A 22377-nucleotide genomic window follows, 5' to 3' on the forward strand; every position below is an offset into this window, starting at 1 on the left:
CTAATGTAATTACACAAACGCAATTTGTATATTAAAATTCCTGTTCAGTTTCTAGGGTTTAATAAAGGAAATTCGTTATCTTAATGGGGATCTTCATCGCAAGAACGATACTGAAGGAAATGAAAAGGCGGCACTTAGAAAAATTATGATTGAACGTCCACTTGAGTTCAATGTAACATACATCCAGTCGAGAGAATACCAGGAATTGATAAATCAATATCCTCCAGGAATTTCCAAAAACCAAATCGATCCAAAATTATCCGAGCCGTGTGGAATACACGGTACAGTGAGGACACGCGAAAATATGGCAATGTTCAGTGTTTTCGATATAGATAAAATTCCTCGTCCAAAAAGCAAGCGCGGAATCCAATCTGGCCTGATGATCCCATTCACAAAAATTTTCCGTCCAATTGGTCGTGAATTTTCCGCCCAACGAACTTATAAAAAAGCATCTGAAACAGGATACTTTCGGTAGAACCAATTTCCGCAGGCAACACTGATTGTCTGAAGTTAATCTCTCGAAAATATGAGAGACATAATTGATGAAACTGCCATCATAAAACAGCCAGCATATGAACTTTATAGTTCAGAATTCGGCACACGATTTTATAATCGGGCATTCTCTCCTTCATCTCTAATCTTTCTACATACACGTGTATCGTTAAACAAAATCTTTTAAATACTGAATTTAATCATTGTACTGCAGGTGCTTTCAACCCGTTTTACAGGGATCAGACAAGGTTTTTGGTTCATAACGTAAACTATGATCAACTTTAGTTAATTTCAATTCAAATTCGATATTAATGTTCCCAAATTCTTATTCATTCATCGACACATTTTTAAATAATCTTTTTTTTTTTGAGAATGCACTGCCACGCAGATCCCACCAGTTGTTACAGCTAGAGAAACTGAAGTATTCTACATTTAACTTCACCTTCAAGTTCCCACGACTTAAGTCCAAGCAAGCAAGCTTGACATCAATTACAAAGAGCCCTTGATGACCAATGCCAAATTCAACAGATCAGAAACAAATTGAATAGGAAATTCCCAATAAATTGATTGGAGCATGAAGATGCCAAGCAGTTATTGAAGCACGTGGTGATAAGGGATTCATCTAGCCAAGAAGCTTGACATTTAACCAATTACTTGACTTGAAAATCAAGTTCGTGAAAAATTGCATACTTGAGCTTGACTTGACTTGATTTTAGATATTTATTGCTTGACTTGATATCAAGCATATTGATATTACTTGAGCTTGATATGCACACGTCGCACGGCATATATTTCTGCAATCTCGTGCGCGTTTAGACTTAATGAGGGGATTCCTCGAGCGCCGAGAGGCTGAAGCATTCGCCAGTGTGACTTTATTAGTAGTTTTCGCACATCTATATGAAATCTATTGGTAGATTTTGATAGTTTCAGAAATATCTTTCCAGCTTGGCCAAGGATTTTTTATCAACGCCAGCATCTTCAGCTTCAGTTGAGAGATAATTTTCTAGATCTGCATTTAAAGTTGCAACAACCCGCAATAGGTTAGGCGACAAACTATAAGATGCCTCGTGTGTCTTAGATCCTGGATGGAAAATTATTAAATCAAACAAAGCCTGGACGTTTCTCAATATTAATAAACTTTGTTTCCTTATTATTTTTCATTTTGTTATGTTTTTAGTGATTTGATTTATGTTTCTATAATATATAAAATTTGATAAATGAAAGTGTTTTTTGCAAGGTTCCTTCTCATTTCATACTTTTTCATTGATGTGTCACTACACAATAAAACTGCTTAAAATCATGTAGCTTGATATGATTCAAGTACTTGATAAGTGAATACCTGACTTGAGATTGAAAAACTACTACTTGACTTGAGCTTGACTCCAAATCAAGTCAAGCTCAAGCCAAGTAGCTTAAAAATCAAGCCAAGCCGTGAATCCCTAGTGGTGATCATACCTAGTATTGACGGAGAATACATGTATGATTTTCAGAATTTGTGTTTCAAATAAAAATTTATACTTTTTCACATTTTATGTTTTTGTTATTATGAGTGCATTTTTTCTTGAAATATTATTATTCCAACCTCAAATACTCCACATATACATATTTTGAAAGGAAATTGGGTTTTTCTGTGGAGAAAACAGAAATTAATTCAACACCTTCAACTTTTGACGAGCAGTTTATATTCCTTCAGCCAGTTCGTTATACGTTGACCCTATTTCATGGTTGGCTACACGTGAATCAACTTTTTCAGCAATAAGGCGTTGTAATTTAAATAATTCTTATATATCAACGGTGAATTAACATAAGAGAGTAGACATGTGTTAAAAAGTGAAACCCTCATCAAAACGGCATTTGATATTGAAATGAGTTCTCTCAAGGAATCGTAATCTACATACGAACAGGGGTCTGGGAGAAAATGAGCGAAAATTGAGGAAATATCAGACTCCGTACTACGCCTCCTCAAACAATATGTTCTGATATGATTGAAACAACAAACAGAAATACGAGGGTTACTATTTATGTATTGAGAATACAAAAACAAGTGATATTTTTATTGCTTTTCAAAATAATCGCCTTTGAGATCTATACACTTTTGCAAGCGATGGAACCATTATTTGAAACATTTTTTCCAATCGGAAGATGGTAGGTCTATAATATGCGTTTTGAAGGCCTCAATATCACCTTCGGGTGATGAAAATCGTTTTCCACGATTTTATTTTTAATTTCTGGGAGAAGAAGAAGTAATTGGAGCTGTAAGGCCGATTAATTTGATTTTTGTGTATCCAAATACTCATTCGTTGCATTTGATGCGTGTGAACTTGTATTATCATGATGCAAGATGATTCGTCGTTATGAGTTTGTTTCTCTCAATTTACCGAAAACTTCAGGCAAACAAATGGTTTCATACCACTCGGAATTAACGGTCTTTTGATTTTCAAGAGCCACAATTGCCACAGGATCAGTTTTCGTGAAGAAAGACGCCACCATTTGCTTCTTAACGCTTCAAGAACGAACAACTTTTGTTGGCTTTGCTTCACATTGAAACACCCAAACTGCCAACTGGCCTTTTCTTTATGGCTTGTATGCGTAAAACCACAACTCGTCACCTGTGACGATGTTGTTTAACGCTTTGGATGCACCACAGTTTGTATTTCGAAATCATTTTAATGCAACAATCGACACTAGCAATTTTTTGAGCATCATTCAACAAATGTGGAATCCAACTTGCAGAGAGCTACCGAACATAAAAATTCTCGTGCAAAATCTTATATACGCTAGTCATACTGCTGCTTAAACATCTCTCGATTTCCTGATATGTCACATGACGATCTTCTACAATTAGTTTTCGCACAGCATCAATATTTTCTGGCACAACGACGTATTTTGGACAACCTTCTTTTACTTCGTCCGTGAGCGAACTATGTCCACGTTTGAATTCAGTGTACAAGCGATATACAGTGGCTTTAAATGGTGCTTCATCGCCAAAAGTTGAATTTAGTTAATAGATGCATTTTTCTTAAGTTAGACCACGTCGAAAGTCATAATTTTCATAGCTCGAAAATTTTCACGATTAAAATTCATATTTTGGCAGAGATAAAATTCTCGATTTATTGTAAACAACAAAAATTGTGCTCGAACCTGAAAACATTATATGAGTACTCATAACACAAAAAATGTCAAATTTTACGATGTCAATATCAGATACATAAATAGTAGACCTCGTACACGAAAACTAGCAATTGAAATATAAAAATAAAAATTTGATATGTTGATAGCTATTCATCCGAATCTACATAGATTCTTTAGGATAGCCTATGGAAATTTTGAGTTATAAATTATATTAATCTTTTTTATGGAATGAAATATATCACGCTTTGTAATCTAACTCACTCGGCGGAGAATATTTTTATATCATTGATAAATTGACTTAAGCGAGTAGACGTATGTGAAAAAGTGAAGGCCCCATCGAGAGGACATTTGATATTGAAATGAGTTCTCTCAAAGAACCTTCATACGAACAGGGTGTGTTGTGAGAATGAATGAAAATTGAAGAAAAGCGGAACTTCATATTGTGCCTTCCCGAACAATATGTTCCGATTTAATCGAAAGGAGAAGCTTGTATGTCCCACGTCACTCTAATCTGGATAAAAAGGCATATCACCAATGGCGAAATATATCACTGCTTTCCGGAAGAACCTGACAATTCCAGGTTATATAACGTCAAAGGAAAGAAAAGGGATCCATTACATCCTCTGTTTCCAGGGACATTACAACAGTCCGTTATCATAATCAAATATCTAAGCTTGGGAATGGCAAAGAATTGGCAGCCTACAATAAATGGGGGAGAGAACAAATTTCGAGATAGCATTGTGAATTTTTTCCGATATTTATCTGTATGAACACAGACAAGAGCTGCGGAAGTCTGCAAGGAGCCTAGATAGCTTTATCGTAATAAATAATGGTTCCTCTCGTTTTTTTTTTTGAAACTATAATTCTTGACTGAAGCATGGTATACTACATCCTACACGATATAATGTCGGGATAGCTTTCTCTCCTGTTGAAGGATTGGTAGTAAAGGATTCGATGTTTTCACGTCCTTGAGTAAACAAGTTCAAACAAGGAGCTTTTGATAATTGAAATCAGGCTACCAATTTCAACCTCTCAATGTATAGTTCTTACATTTATTCATTTGACTCTTAATTTCCAATATTCTTTGCATCCGAAAAAAATATTTTTATTCGACTAAATGAACTTTGTAGGGAAATTTCTTAGACTTCGATTGCGTTACCCTTCAAACATAGATAATATATATAGCAAGTAATAATTGATTGAATTTGAAGAAAGAAATCGTGAAGATTTTTCCAACAATTTTTGTTACCCACATAATGTAATCGTTTTTTGCAAGTTTTTCAAATTTTATAACGAATCAGTGGTTCGAGGAGATCCAAAGTCGATGTTTTGTTGTTGTTAAAATGCCTAGAGAACGTGTACGCGGAATTTATAGCCAGCTAAGTGAGTTTGAAAGAGTTCGAATTTGTCTACGGGAGGCAGAGTTGTCATTTCGAGGAATCGCTAACCGTACGAACAGAAATCCAACTACTGTTATGAGATGTTGTCAAGCGTAGTTTGATAATGCCCAAAATCGAAGAAGGGTAGGCACCGGATGCTGAAGGGGCACAAATGAAGATCAAGATCGACGTCTAAGACTTATGGCCCTTAGAAACCGATTTGAGATAACTCGATCTTTGGCTGATGAGTGGTTAAGGAGAACAATCCTGTAACTGTCCGAACGGTTTACCGCCTGATAAGGTCCTTTGGACTGCAGCATTATCGACCCCATCTTATGTTACCTCTGATGGTTGAGCATTGCAGGCAACGATTACAGTGGTTCAGAGAACGTCAACATTGGAATGTGGAATTGTATCAGGTCATCTTTTTTGATGATTCTCGATTCCCATTGAGTCACATGATGGCCAAAGAAGGGTAAGACGACGTTGGGGAGAAAGACGTGAACCTCAGTTTAATGTTGAACGTCATGTACACCGGACAGAAGGCGTTATGGTATGGGGTGCTATTGCACATGCAAGTAGGGTACCTTTAGTCTTTATTCGAGGTAACATGGCAGCGCTGCGTTATCTTCAAGAAATAGTGGAGCCATATGTTCTTCCTTACCTTAACCGGTTCGAGAATCCAATATTTCAGCATGGTAATGCCCGACCTCATGTTGCCTGAGTTAGTTAAAACTTTTTCGAAGCGACGCATGTGAATTTTTTTCCATGGCCGCACAGATTCTCCGATCTTTCGCCCATATAGAATGTTTGGGACATCAGAAGGCTTGGAAATTTACCCCAGCCTCCACGGACTTTAGCGGCTCTGAGACATGAAGTACAGGTAGCTTGGGATAGTATCTCTCAAGAAGAAATAGACCATCTCATTGCATCAATGCCGAGACGTGTTGGAGAGTGTATGAATAATAGCGGCGTACAAACACATCATTAACAAATTTATTTAAAAAAAACAATAAACCCTTCGTTTTTTGCTCCAAATTTCAATCATTTACTCCTTGCTATTATCAATGTTTTACCACAACAATTTCAAAATCTAAACAGCTCCTTCTGGGTGTTGCAGTTTTCTTGTCAGTTAATATACAGGGTGGCCATTTGAAAACGAAACAGACCAGATTACAGACGAAATAAAGTTTTTCGATAGAAATGCTCGGACAGGTCGATTTCTGTTTCGAGGGGGACAACTTAAGATGTAGGTTACGGACGCATAGCGCTTCAACCATTGCTACTACAACCCCCACCCCCAAATTTTGAATAGGAAAGATGGGGTGAGTGATACCTCATTTGAAAGGTATTTTTATACTGATTTCAGCACAGTGATTGTTTTTTCATTTTATGCATTAGTTCTCGAAATATTCTGAACTAAGTATTTGAAAATGAAGTGGTGTTTTCATGGCACTTGTAGTAATCGACATTTTGAGCTTCAAAACAACCATGACACTGGCTTCCTTCCTGACTAACTAACGCATGAATATTTCGAGAACTAATGCATAAAATAAAAAAACAATTACTGTGCTGAAATCAGTATAAAAATACCTTTAAATTGAGGTATCACTCACCCCATCTTCCCTATTCAAAAATTGGGGGTGGGGGTTGTAGCAGCAAGGGTTGAAGCGCTATGCGTCGGTAACCTACATCTTGAGTTGTCCAACTCGAAACAGAAATCGACCAGTCCGAGCATTCCTATCGAAAAACTTTATTTCGTCTGTAATCTCGTCTGTTTCGTTTTCAAATGGCCACCTGTATATATGCGAAAGACGAAGTAAAAATTTAAAGCATGATTTCAATTTATAGTAAGGACAAATCTGCAATTTGATCTTACACATAGCAAGACCTATATATTCCATAATGTGAAAAAAACTACAAGAATGAACATTTATTGATAATCGATCCTTGAAGAAGTCCTTAGTGTTATTTTCGAATATTATGAGAGGTAATGGAGTTGATTCAAAACTTTGTATTGAAAGACAATTAATTATTCTCATGCTTCCATGAATTAACCTCAATTACAAGTAATTGTGGATGAGAATCAACAACAAGCATTAGAGAGTTACCGCTGTGTTTTCTCTACTGAATTATAATCATAAAAGGACAAGATATAACGCAGCTAGTGAAATCAACTTCGTCAAGTCCAAACCTGAATAAACAAAATGGTATAAAATCAACTGCTGAGCTCATGCTTTTCGGAACTTGTACGAACTACAGTTGAAATTATATCAATTTGAACATCCACGATGAGCAAATAATAATATATCAAGTACCAAGCAGAGTTTATGGCTGACATCATGTTTTGAAAACGAGGATTCAATTTCCTTTGATGGAAGTAATTTATTTGGCCCGAAAAAATATGTATGCTTTCAGTATTCCATCCATTGATATCAACGAACAATAATATGGTTTTCACAATAACCATCAAAATTCATCTCCTGTATTAGAGCAGTCATCCTAACATACATTAATTAAAGCTGATCTCTGGCCGTTTACAGATTTTTAGCTTTATATATAATACACAAAGGAAATTATTCCAGAGTATGAACATATAGGATGATCAATAGTTCTGATATCATCATTACGTTGTTACATTTCAATATCAAAGTGTTCAACTTAAACCAGAATTGCGCATGCAAACCACAGAAATGGCTAGAATGTTTTGTAATTTTCATTTGGAATGCAATCTCTTCACAGCTGCACATGCTGCACTACTCGACCACCGTAGTTGCAGCTTGACCTCACAATAATATGTCTGACTTCACAGATACATTCGCATATGATGATTATATCGACGCACATATTATAATTATTGCATTTCAGTATTATACAGTATTATATAGAAATATTGCACCCATGTGGAATAATTAATCGATTTAATATCAAAATTCAGATAATATTTGCTGAAAACCTTCACCATTAATCCAATATTCCAGACATCCAATATTTGACATTGACAATAAAAAATTGACGTTAAATCGTAATATAACAAAAGTTTATGATCCGTCACCAAAAATACAGCAATATAGTGTAACCCTGGTAACAGGTCTACCCTTTTCTCAAAACAATTACTCAGCACTGGAACTCAAAATGGCGGAACGATCTCGTAAGACCAGTTGTCTGAAACTGTCTCACTGTATGATACTGCTCAGTGGACCAGTTATATGATTTTTTCATAGTATTTTGAATGTATCTTTGTGTAAAAGAAGATGTGATCATGCTAAAGATGAATAGATGATAAGAATAAAGAATAAATTTCACTCAGTATGTATTGCTGAACAGGCAAATTGAATGAATTCGTTAATAAATTATTGGAAACATTGTTGAACAACCCCTGATTTGGTTTTTTTAGTTGTTCAATTTCAACAAAGTCTCTCATACAATGTGTGTTATGTGTCAGGTGACTTTTACCGCAATAGATACACCAACTATGGGCATTACTTCTTCCGAAACAGTGATGCAACATATGTTGCTGGAAAATACATAGGCGTACAACTTTGCTTTCGACGTTTTTTTTCCGAAATTCGAGGCTTTATTGCGAAGAACTGGCTACTGTATCATGTCTCTCGTCGTATTGCGGCCGTTTGTGGTTCAATGCTCGGCTCAAATGCATTAATTGCATTCGATAACTATCGCCTGTATTTGTTTCAGTCGGTTTTAACAACTCAAAAAACACTACGCTGAGCTGGTCCCATCAAATACTGTGCATGACCTCAAAACCGTGAATATTTGGTTTGGCCGTCGACGTGGAAGCATGGCCGGGATATCCTCATGATTTTATGCGCTTGGGATTATCGCACTGAACCCATTTTTCGTGTTCAGTCACAATGTGATGCAGAAATACTTTCCGTTTTTGCATTGCTTGCAACTGTTCATAAGCAAACAAGCGCCGTTCAACATATCTGGGCTTCAACTCGTACGGCACCCAATTTCCTTGTTTCTGAATTCCTATGAGTGTCAGAGGTTTTTAAATGGCTTATTGCTTCACTCCCAATGATCCTGACAATTCTTGTTGCGTTTGACACGAGTCTTGATCGAGTAATGCCTCTAATTCTGCATCTTCGAAAACCTTATCTCTTCCACCGCTATATGCTGGTCTTCGACGTCAAAATCACCATTCTTGAAGCTTTGGAACCACTTTCGGTACGTTCCTCCACTTATAGCGGCCTCACCATAGGTATTTGAGAGCATTCGATTAGCCTCAGCCGTAGATTTCTCCCTATTTAAGCAGAAAATAAAAACCTCCCGCGAAAGACGAGAATTTGGCTCAGAAGCTGACATGTCTAACCGAGAATAACTTTATGATGCAGTCACAAATCGACTAATATTTCGATGGCGTTACGTTTACAAACATCTAAGCTTATTGTATGACATCTACGATCTATTTATTTCGACTACCACTATCTATTGCAAAACGGCGAAAGCAAAGTTGTACACCTAATATGTTGACGAAATGAGTCGAATTTTTAAGAGAAAGTTTGTTTTTAGTGGTGAGGCTTGAAACTTATTGGGTGAAGAATAAATGAACGGAAAAATTGGCATTGGGTCTTTTACATAACACACCCTGTAAAGATTCAGAGCGTTTTTTCAAACACGCAAACATATTTATTCTGAAGTTCATTCTACTTGCCGTCGAAAGCATTATAAAAAAAACTACCACAGCTTTCAACAGGTTCGGAAGCTGTTCAAAGAATATTGGAACAATATTCTTCTGTTGTGCTCTGAAAGATAATTCAGAGGCATATTTTCGATGCACAGGCAGGTGTATACCTTACGCTCAGCATCTCCGCTTCGACATTTTTCTTTATAGGATGATATAGAGATTAAACCGTTAAAATTTGTGAACTCACTTTATCGATAATTCATTAATGCGAGAAAAAAATTCAAATCCAGCTTGAGTTGAGCGATTTATTTCTGTAATTACGCAGAGATCGACACATTAAAAGAAGCGTGAAATTCAAGCATGCCCCAGTGCATTCCCCTCATTTTTCATTATACATCGTTTTTCATAGCGATGCTTAATTGATTTATTTCCGTATTTGGATACGGCGTGATTGAACCGATTCTCCTGATTTACTTCCGGTTTTTTTTTTTCGCTAGGTTTCCGTTTTGTAATCACCGCAAACATCGAGCGGCGTACGCAAAGGGTCGAATCATACTGGACCTGACACGAACAGATCAAATTCCATTGGAGGTGGAATTGAAAGGGAGAACCCTGGGTATGCACGAATTTTTTTATCGCATCTTCCTGCCAGTTTTACGTTCCGATCTTTTTTTTGAGCGATGAATGAGCGAACCAGAGGAGTAATCCATCACTTCGTGATTCGGGAGACGCTTGTCAAGATCATTGCTACGAAATTTCCTTTCTGAATATGAACGAAGGTCTCACCTCACTCTCGCCATTATCGACGAATATACCGTGCGTCCGTAAAATGCCTCACCACGCCATTAAAAATTGAATGCGTTCACTTTGAATTGACTGACTCAAATTTTAATTTCAAGGACACTGGAAGGTCAAGTTAAGAAGATCAAAAGGAGATGCAATTCCGAAAAAATATCTATACCGTGCGTCTGAAGAAGTCTAAGAGGTTGAAATATTTAAAAGTGCATATCTATTTTCAGTTTAAGACTTTTTCTACAGTTTCAGAGTGTTCTCATTATATTCTACTTGAATATAAGCTCTTTGATGACCATCTACTGCCAAACAATGTCTTTCTTCGGTACTTCTACGAACAGTTCTAAAGATATCGACACAACTACGACTAGATGGTTCAATTATCCTCTTTTTGAGCTCTTGCATCAACTTTGCTTCCAACCGTTTTTTTTTCCCGAAATTCGAGGTTTTATTGTGAAGAACTCGTTATACATTTGTTATTCAAAGTATTGTCCATCGCTGGCTACTACTTCCTCCCATCCTTCGGGCAGCGTACGAATCCCGCTTTGAAAAAAACTGGTTATCTTTTGAAGCTATCCAAGAATCGATCCAATTTTTCACTTCTTCATAAGACCGGAAGTACTGGCCAGCCAGGCCGTGGGGCATTGATCGAAACAAGTGACTTCCCAAGAGAGCAACGTCTGTAAAATACGGCGGGTGGGGTAGGACTTCCCATTTCAACGTTTCAAAGTATGTCACTTTCGCAACATGGAGTCGAGCATTGCCATGCTGCAAAATGTCTCTCGTAGTATTGCGGCCATTTGTCCTTCAATGCTCGGCTCAAACGCATTAATTGCGTTCGATAACGATTGCCTGTGATCGTTTCAGTCGGTTTTAACAACTCATAATACACTACGCCTAGCTGGTCCCACCAAAAACTCAGCTTGACCTTGAAAACGTGAATATTCGGATTGTCCGTCGAAGTGGAAGCATCGCCGGGGTATCCCAAGGATTTTCTGCGCTAAGCATTATCGTTATGAACCCATTTTTTGTCTTCACTCACAATGCAATACAGAAATCCGTTCCGTTTTTGCCTTGCAAGCAGCTTTTCACAAGCAAACAAACGCCGTTCAACATCTCTCGGCTTCAACTCGTACGGCTCCCAATTTCATTGTTCCTGAATCATTCCCATGACTTTCAGGTATTTAGAAATGGCTTGTTGCGTCCCTCCCAATGATCTTGTCAATTCTTGTTGTTTTTTAAACAAGTCTTGATTAAGTAATACCTCCAATTCTGCATCTTCCAAATCCCTCTCTTTCACCGTCTTACTAATCTTCGACTTTAAAATAACCGTTCTTGAAGCGTTGAAACCACTCTCGGTACATTCTTTCACTAATAGCGGCCTCATCATAGGTATTTGAGAGCATTCGATGAGCCTCAGCCTCAGATTTTTAATTATTAAAACAGAAAATTAAAACCTTCCGCAAATGACGAGAATTTTGCTCATAAGCTGACATGTTCTATCGAGAATAACTTTATGATGCAGACACAAATCGACTAATATTTCGATGGCGTTATGTTTACAAATACCTAAGCTCATTGTATGACGTCTACGATATATTCATTTCGACTACTAATTACCGTTATAGTCATTTATTTCAAAACGACGGAAGCAAAGTTGTACACCTAATATATCATCCACTACATAAGTAAACCTTAGATTTGAAGTTTCCACATAGAAATAGAATAAGTAGGGTCAAATCTGGTGACCTCTCTAGTTGAAAATAACACAGATGCAATTTAAGCACTAACAGTACAAATACTCAATAACAAAAAATGAATATGCAGATTAGAATTCTTTTAAACATAATTATCGTTTGAATTTATTAACAAGACTTTGAAATTGAAATTTGACTTCAAGAGCAAACTGCAATCTGTAAAAATTGAGCAACCATATTCTAACATTTACAATTTCATTTGGTGTGGGGCAACTTTACGGACGTATTGTATATACCAGTAAATCATGCTTAATGTTCATTCGACAGAACACCGAAATGATTTTCTTCAATTAATTATCGATCCTATGAAAGGACCCATTCTCACTAACAATAGAAACACATGGGACTTTCTGTAAAGTCCAAAATACTTCCTTCCACCTTCCCCTATTCGATGTATAGACTAGCTGAAAGATTAATGACTCACCCAAAAATAATATTAAGAACAGCTTATACTGCTTGTTGGCCAGATTCATAGCTTGGTGAACTCACTCGGTGAAGAAGATTTATATCTGAAACACAATGAAGAATAATAAATATATTGTCGAACAGTCTTCGAATTGATATTTTCAGTTCATTTTGTTATTTCTATTGATAAATAATCTCTTCAATGAATAGCCACTACTACAAGAAGCTGAACCAGTTATTAAGAAAATTAGTGCTGAGGTCATTATATCGAATAAAAAATTCTGACGAGCAAAAAAAACAAATTGGATAATCAAGAACTGGTTCAACTCTTTTCTGTGGAAACAATGATGAAATATGATCGAATGTAATCAGAAATGAAGTTTGATAGTATTGGCAGGGTAATTCTAGATTTTGCTTCTCTAGTATTGGTAAAATCTTGAAAATGTCGAGTCAAGAATTGTAGAAACATGAAGCAGATCTGGGAAAAAATTTGACCTGATTTCAACTCGACCGAATTCAACATTTTTGAAGAGCAAGCTCTCATTTGGGAATGTAAACGCTTTCAATCTCTTGCAACAAATCAATACTATTTGCAGGATGCATTTATCAATATTTGTATTGCTTCGCGAATTTGTTTTACGCTTACCAAATCGGCAAGCTGCGAGAGAACTTTAAGCAAACCTCAGATTATCGAACATAATCTTCGGTCATCGGTCAACTAGGATCGTTTATCAAGCCTAGCAATATTAGCAGTAGAAAATCGAACTGCTCATGAGATCAACTATGACTAGCTCATAGATTTGTTTCCAGAACAAAAGGCTTGTAATTTTGTGTGTAATATAATACATCTTCACTTTAGATCTCGTGTTATTTCAGATTTCTCCTCTCCTATCTTAATTGAAATAAATTTCCAATAGGTTCAGGTGATTTGGGGAATAATATAGGCTTAACAGAGAATGAGTAGCGCTAGACTGCTTATGGGCGTCTCTGACTGAAAATGTAGGGATAATGATGATGACAAGGTTTCATTTGGTGGTAGGGAGTGGTATTTCTCAGATTTTGCCCTCCCTCAAAGAAATTCCAGGTCTGTTACTGCATATTGGGTATTCAGAAAGCAAAAAAAAATTGCTAGATTAAAATAGTGAATTTAACCGGACTGATGTCATGAAAGAGACCTATGTCCAGGAGTGGACGAATGCAGGTTGAAGAAGAAGAAGAATGTCCTGAAAATATATTTTTCGTACTAGAAGACGGTGTAAAATGATTCTCCTTATCTAGAAATTCATACAGGAGTAGCTACAGCTCTGGAATCCTCCTCGCTCTACGTCAATACATGTGGAATCATTCAAACAATTATAGATTACATAGAATCGACTGTAACATGAACTTTAGACAACTCTACTCGGCTCAGCTGTAACAATTGATTAATTTCTCTGTATAAACTCATATTTCTCTGTATGAGTTCAGCATTAAACTCCTCTTTTGCGGTGAACTGAATGGGGAAACTGATATTTCCTAACAGGCACTTCTGAAATCAGAGTTTCGGAAATGGAATGGCATAACAAGCACTTTATATAGTCCGCTGTTCATATGGTTACTCCGATGGAAACTGCGGCATCTGTATCCATTTGAAGAAAGGTTAAAGTTGAATCATCAACATTTTGAACACATTCAACGATATAAAGGATAAATCTTTAAGGTTTCTGATGGGTGGTTTTATGGGTTTTCGAGAGCATAAAACTCGATCCGAGGTTTCTTTGGCGGAATTCAAAGTTTCCGAAATAAACTTTCTATTTCCAATTAAATTTTATTGCTCGCATTCGATCTTTTCCGATGTGTAAGAACATCAAGCCACAATAACACATTTAGTTGTTTTGAAGGGCTTTTTCGCATTTCAGATATAAGTTTCTGCGACATATACAGCCTCTGTCAATCTCCCATTCGATTATGAAATATTCCGTTTATTCTGCGGGAAAGATCTTATTCCTCTATGTATGTTTCGAACGAGTACGGAAAAGAGTAGAGTTTTCCAATAGAAATAGAAATTCAACGCTCGGCTTGATTTTCAAGCTACTTGGCTCAAGTAGTAGTTTTTCAATCTCAAGTTACGTCAAGTATATATTTATCAAGTACTTGAAGCTATTTGATTTTTAGCAGTTTCATTGTGTAGTGTCACATCAATAAAAAAATGATGAAATGGGAAGAAACCTTGCAAAAAATACTTTTATTTATAAAACTTATTATATAAAAGAACCGAAAATATCAATTTTTTCGAAATAGAACATGTGAATCATAACAGAATGAAAAATAATAGAAAAATGAAGTTTTTTAATATTGAGAAACCTCCAGGCTTTGTTTGATTTCATAATTTTCAATCCAGGATCTTAGACACATGAGGAATCTTATAGATTTGTCGCCTGAGCTATTGCGGGTTTTTGTAAGAGCAGCTTTGGAAAATTGTTTTTCAACACGAGTTGAAGATGCTGGCGTTGATAAAAATCCTTGGCCATTTTGGCCAAGTTTGGAAAGATATTTCTGAAGCTACCAAAATCTACCAATAGATTTTATAGAAATGTATGAAAACTACAAATGAAGTCACACTGGCGAATGCATCAGTCTCTCAGCGCTCGGGGAATCCCCTTATTTAGTCTAAGCGCGCATTACGAGATTGCAGAAATATATGACGTGCGACGCGTGCATATCAAGCTCAAGTAATATCAAGTAGCTTGATATCAAGTTGAGCAATAAATATCTGAAATCAAGTCAAGACAAGCTCAAGTATGTAATTTTTAACGAGCTTGATTTTCAAGTCAAGTAGTTGGTTGAAATGTCAAGCTACTTGGCTTAATGAATCCCTAAATAGAAATTATACAAGTTGGAATTTTTATAATGACAACATTGTATTCTTCTGTCCTTTTTGTTATTCAGGTTATGCCATTCATTCATGGAGAGAGACACACTTCAACAACATTTACAAATTGTTAAATCATTCCTGATATGTGAAAACTAAGAGAAATTTAGGAAAAATTAATTCGACTAAACGACTAACACTGTTCGTCGTATTGATGAAGAATTTGAAAGGGAATATATAGAATATAGAAAAAAGTCCTATACATTTAGACATCGTTCTGTAAAAAACATGGATCAATCGCCAACAGAAAGTGCCTTGTCACGAATTCAAATGAGAAAAAGAAAATGATTGATTTTCATCTGTGTTCTTATTATTGTGTGAAAACTGGCAAAGTTATCTATATTTCGAATTCTATAACAGAAAAGAAACGGAAAACTCGTGGAAGAATTCGGTCGTTAAAATCGGTGGGATCCTTCAGGTGTTTTCTGATTTCCCGAACTCCTTAGCCATCGAATTCTTTGAGGGATTGACGGCCCCTAAGTGATGAAACAGCTATTTAAAAACCTCCTTTCCATTCCCCAACATTCAATCATGTCGGAGAAATATCATTCGAAATTTGACACAAATCGATATAAGTGAATATTTATATAAAAAAGACCCGAAACGATCAACAAGGTGTACATAATCGACATTGATCTGAAAGTAAATCTGATCCGGTCTTGATGAAATCCCATCCTATCCAGGCTTCTCTAAACAGAATTGGTAGAATCTAATTGCTGGAACATCAGTCCAGTTAACTCAGAGATACAGCCAGAATTCGAATGAGTTTCATAATTTTTCTGTCCCGTTTGTAATGATCGGTTCGCTAATTTTGCATGAATTGAGCAACATTGGCGATTGCAAATTCAATGGATAAGTTTCCAATTGAAAATCTAGCATTTAAATAGAGGAGATTTGATGAAAGGTTTGTCTTTTTGATTGGAAGGTATTGATTTCAGTACTTTTAATTTCCATCAAATGAAGACTGACTTCGTAAATGCATGAAATTCATTTTTTGACACTCGTTCCCTGAACAGTTCGCTATATAATTTCGTCACAGTGTCTGATAATTCAAATTATGAGTCTGGAATGGTCTAGTCTTTTCCAGAGAGTTAGGTAAAGGGTTTGCTGAGGTAACACCCATTCTTTTTATACGTAGAATTGACTGAAATAATAAAAAACATAAGTTCTCATTTGAAAATCTTGAGTTTTGATGAATTTGTGTTGTCCTAGTTCAAGATCTTCTCATAAACACCCAGTACATTTTTGGTAAGAACCACAAACAGTCGTATAATCCTTTGTATTGGCAGAATCGAAAATAAAAAAAGGTTTTCGGTATAACCGGAAGTTGTAGAGCTCTGAAAATATATAAGGGAGAAGGGTCATTTTCTCAAACCTCAGTATGCGAATTTTCAGCACAAAATTATGATTAGTTTTCCATGAACGTCTGATAGGCCATTGCGTCACCCTGTATAAGGTGTCCCTTTTCAATAATGATCTCGAAGAACTCAAAATCTTTGAAACGAATGCATTTTGGAAAACCGGGAATGGGATGCTTTTCGACAAATCTGCGACTGAAAAACTGCGTTGACAAATATAGGGTGTCCCATTTATAAAGCACCAACTCTCCTTTATATCTCTAAACCAGAAATTAATTTCCATGATCTGTTATGAGTATCATGAAAACATAAAAATTATTAGAAAAACGTTTTAGAAACTAAGATTTCTGAATTATTAGTTATAAATTCTTCCATAGTATGTTCTTGTTTAAAGAAATATCAATCACAGGAAAGAACTATCAATCACAGAAAAACAGGTTTTCCTGTGATTGATACTTCTTTAAGATTTCTGAAATTAATTTTTCAATAAGCCTTGAAACTTGAGAACTGCAATGGTTCTACAGATATTTTCTGTTAGCATCGCGTTTGGAAGACCTTGTGTAACAATATTTGTTTTCTATGAAATTTAGTCTTGATATCCTCATCAGGACAGTAGAATATTTAAGGAGGGAGGTTTTAATTTTCTTATTTCATATGAAGAAACCTGCTCATAGAATGCTCTCGAATATCTATGATGAGGCCGTTATTGGTGAAAGAACTTGCCGAGAGTGGTTTCAACGCTTCGAGAACAGTGATTTTGACGTCGAAGACCAGCATGGCGGTAGAAGAGAGAAGATTTACGAAGATGCATCATTGAAGGCATTACTTGATCAACACTCGTGTCAAACGCAACAATAATTGGCAGTATCATTGGGAGTGACGCAACAACCCATTTCAAAACGCCTGAAAGTCATGGGAATGATTCAGAAATAAGGAAATTGGGTGCCGTACGAGTTGAAGCCGGGAGATGTTGAACGGCGTTTCTTTGCTTGTGAGCAGTTGTTTGCAAGGCAAAGACAGGAGAGATTTCTGCATCGCATTGTGACTGGGACGAAAAATGGGTTCATTACGATAATCCCAAGCGCAGAAAATCATGGGTATATCCCGGCCATGCTCCCACGTCGACGGTTCATGGTTCCAAGATCATGCTCAGTATTTAGTGGGACCAGCTCGGCGTAGTGTATTATGAGTTGTTAAAACCGACTGAACCAATCTCAGGCAATCGTTATCGAACGCAACTGCAGCGTTTAAACCGAGCATTGAAAGGCCAGCGATGGACAATATTTCGAATCATAAAAGTGTAACCAGTTTTTACAATAAAGCCCCGAAATTCGGAAAAACGCCGGAAGCGAAGTTGTACGCCTATGTATATTTATGTAGTCTTCCAGGGCGCATAACTGACGAGCTCACAAAAGCTTCTGACTTAACGTCAGTTTTTGTATTCATTTAAATTGTGCAGAACGTTTCGAGTATTGTTGATTCTGAATTCGGACATGAGCGAACGAACGAAGCTATTTTTCAAAAGTGGAACCCTTTCAGATAGGGGTGACTTTTCCAGTATGTTCCGAGTTTATCGGGGCGTTCAGGCGTGAAATTTGAATATTTTCGACAGTTTCTTGTTTGCCGCGTAGAGAACGGCAAACAGTACGTTTTAGTTGAACAAAAGCGATATCGGTATTTAGAGAATCATGTATTTTGTAGGTAGAAATTTATCGTTCGCAGAAGGCGATTTATAGGGCAATAAAAGAGAGTGCGGCAATGCAAGGGCTGCGTAACGATGATTCCGAGCTAGGTGAGGCAACAGCAGCGCTAGTAGACTACGACAGAACCCGAACTGAGCAGAACAGCGCCTCCAATGCTGCATAATTACGAGTATGGCGCGGAGATGAAATCTGCGAACACTCTTCAGGATTACACTCCTGAGGATCGCTAATAAAAAGTGATTAATTCCTCCAATTAACTGGTTGAACCGCTGTGACATAATTTCTAACTCGGACACTTTTTCCGGCACTAAAATAAAAACTTTCGCGATGGTGGGGATACGTTATCATGTTTGAAAACAGATGGTACAAATTAAAAACCGAATTCGTTGTTGCCATTTCCGTTGTTGGCTTCTTTCCCAACTTTGTCCGTAATTAGATTCCGAATTTAAATATTGATTTCTCTATTACACCTCGGGAATTGAATGAGAACTGGATATCCAGAAACTCTAGCCGGTCCCTAGGGTTTTCTTTCTCGATCTGTTCAGTTAATTAATCAGCTGATATCTGGAACTTTATATCCGAACGGAGCATAGGGATTCGCTTCCTTCAGGAATGGCTGGATTGTTTTCACGAGTTTATGAGAAAGTTGTCGATCAAACACAAACTGTACTACGATATGGGAAGGACAATGGCCAACTGTCTGCCTTCCGAGGTCACTTCTGCCAGATTACAAAATGAAATCCAGACAGAGAAGAATTCCCAGTCTTACTGCATGCAGAACAAACAATTCACGGATCTCACGTAATCATGTCTCGATAGAGTAATGCAAAGAACAGAAATAAAATCCCATTATTTGAATGAAGATCATATGATGCGGTCATTTAAATAAGGAGATAAATATTTAAATTCATAATTGTAACATCAAAATATTCTCTACTTCCAAATGAATCTCCTTGAAAATTTTTAAATTACATAATGAGCCATTTTGCAGATATTGTGAAAATATCATCTGAACGTCATATCATTCAAGAATATTTGTATATGAGAGAGCTATGTGCAAAATGGGTGCCGCGCGAGCACACAATCGATAAAAAGCAACAACAAGAATTTTTGCGTCGATATGTGACAATCGATTAAAAATGACTGCATCATTTTACTCCGGAGTCCAATCGACAGTCAGCTGAGTGGATTGCACACGATGAACCAACTCCAAAACGAGAAAAAACACAACAGTCAGCTGGCAAGGTTATGGTATAAGTATTCTGGGATACGCAAGATATTATATTCATTGATTACCTCCAAAAGTGCCAGACCATCAACAGCGATTATTATATAGCGTAATTGAATCGTTCAAAGGATCGAATCTTTAAAAAATTTAAGGAAAAAAAAGGGCTCTTTCATCAAGAAAATTGCATGAATTCGGCTTCGAATTGCTTCCGCATCCACCGTATTCGCCAGATCTGGCCCCCAGCGTCTTTTTCTTGTTCTCAGACCTCAAAAGAATGCTCGCTGGAAAGAAATTTAGCGCCAATGAAGAAACAATCGCTGAAACTGAGGCCTATTTTGAAGCGAAAACAAATCGTACTCCAAAAATGGTATCGAAAAGTTGGAAGATCGCTATAATCGCTGTATCGCCCTCGAAGGCAACTATGTTGAATAATAAAATCGAATTTTGCCTCAAAATACATGTGTCTCTTGAGTCAATTATAAAACTCCGCTCTCACATCCGATAACACTTAAAGAATTCATTATAATCATTATATTATAATAAACCTAAAAGTGATGGTTATGAAAAACTTTATTCGAGATAATTCGTCAGAGTTTCTTCATGAGCAATGCACAAATTCTCTTTATTGATGAATGTTAGTTCCGATTTAGGCGGTTTTCTTGTAATTCAATCCTTAAAGTCAGTGTTCCACTAAGAAGTTTGTCCGGTCTCTACCCAATTAATGAAATTTTCTTCAAGATTTACACCACCGTCGCATGCTGTTACTTTGCGGGCTGGTTTCGAGCATTTGTACAAGGTTTATACCATAACCCTTATTGCATTATTCTAGGAGGTCGAATGGCAAAAAGGATCACTATACATGCCTACCTCAATATCTCAAGTACTAATTACTTAAAGTTAGGTAGTTGGGATATCCAGGATGTGGCGAAATAAATCATTGGTAATGGATTACGATTAATTGACTGAACAAGTTGGAACAGAATGGGACCTGAGTTCAGACCGAATGACTTTGCTGTACGTTCGATTGAATGTATCCTTGTCTTTTTTTTCCTTTAGTTTCGTCCTGTTTTCGAGCTTTGCGAATTGACTGATGGAGTTTCCAGTACAATAAATACTTTGATCAATAGTTTTCTCTTCAGAACACGCAGACGAAAACAATACTGGTTCAAATTAAGATCACTTTCCCTATTTCTATCAGAATGAGAGTTTAATCCATCAATAAATGAGTATGGGTATTGTATTGAATCGAAATCTGGATTTTATTGATGCTTTATTGATAAAAAAATATGGATTTCTCTCAGTGTATAATTGTGTTGTTGAGCTTGCGATAAATGAACTCTTAATGATTCTATTCCTTGAGTTTTCCCTCCAATAATCAATTTATTCATAATTATCGAGAATGAAAAACCGAACTGTGCATTGTTGTCACAAGAAAATAACCAAAACAGAATGACCAGACCTGCAAACAGCCAAAAATTACGTAACCTTCCCCGACAATAATGCTGGCATGATGCAGAAAGCTTCTGAGATAAGCTGACTCTTGAGTAAGCGAAACTAAAATTCAATCTTCAGAAGATGAGGAAGGACGGAACTGATATAATTATCAAGGAAATTGAATTCAGTCAAGGGAGCAAATTTCGAGTTTTGCCTTTGCCACACATTAATGTATACTGTTCCTGTTCCAACGTGAACTTGTGTCTAATAAACACTTTGATATATTTCAAGGATATACCGAAAGACGGGTTGTCAAAGTAAAGTTAATATTTGTCAGTCTGGACATAAATTCATGAAACTCTATTCATTTTTATACACTCGAGATGAATATGTGATGTATATTAATTTGGTAAATTGATTTGTTGGTTAAATTCCCCAAAAATATGATGCAATCACATTAAACCTAGCTCCACGAATTTTTCTTGCGATCTGCCATGTCATAAATGATGTATCAGTGTAACAACTGAAATGATGAGCATTGCTGGTTTCATCTTTTTTTTCGTAAAATAAAAACCTTCTTATGAAGAGTAGTACAAACAATCTTGATAAGTAACGTTGTTATTCAAGAAATCGTATAAAAAAGTAATCTTAAACGAACAGAATTTGCATGGGTGAGCCTTCATTTAGGACTGTTGATTTTTCGAATGGAACTCAGGAAGTCATTGATTCAATTGAGCCAGTAGCGTACCGAAGGATTCCGAATCAATTTTGATCTTCAATATTGACCTAAATGAAGAAATTTTCCATACAATGATTCCATTGTCTGTATCATCGTTTAATCCTTATAGGAATTTCATTCTTTCCGTTCGATCGAAAATCGACAGTGAGGGGGGGGCTGAATTGAATTGAATTCAACGTGACTAATGAGGAAATTAAAGTAGAGCTCTTGAATGGACGAAATGTTGAATTTTTTCACTTTCAGCTACCCTTTCCCATTCACAGCTTAGTCGCAGCTGTCCTGAAAAGAATCAATTATCTATAAGGTGATGAGCCTTCCTTTTGGTGACTGGAGCATTGTTTCGTTTTGAATTATATCATTCAATAATGGAGTTCAAACTAATAGGGGAACCCTTTCACG

General features: G+C 36.5%; 1 protein-coding gene across 2 annotated transcripts in view; it reads right to left on the reverse strand.

Moving 5' to 3' along the window:
• Nucleotides 1–22377, reverse strand: part of LOC123685793 (hemicentin-2-like) — a 369812-nt gene that overhangs the window by 200699 nt on the left and 146736 nt on the right. For both annotated transcript variants that reach the window (XM_045625678.1, XM_045625679.1), the window contains exon 4: nucleotides 12625–12709. In XM_045625678.1, coding sequence (XP_045481634.1) covers nucleotides 12625–12673 — 49 coding nt within the window. In that variant the 5' untranslated portion in view covers nucleotides 12674–12709. The remainder of the gene's footprint in view (nucleotides 1–12624; nucleotides 12710–22377) is intronic.

The sequence above is a fragment of the Harmonia axyridis genome, chromosome X (genome assembly GCF_914767665.1).
Source record: "Harmonia axyridis chromosome X, icHarAxyr1.1, whole genome shotgun sequence".
In the NCBI taxonomy this organism is placed as follows: Eukaryota; Metazoa; Arthropoda; class Insecta; order Coleoptera; family Coccinellidae; genus Harmonia; species Harmonia axyridis.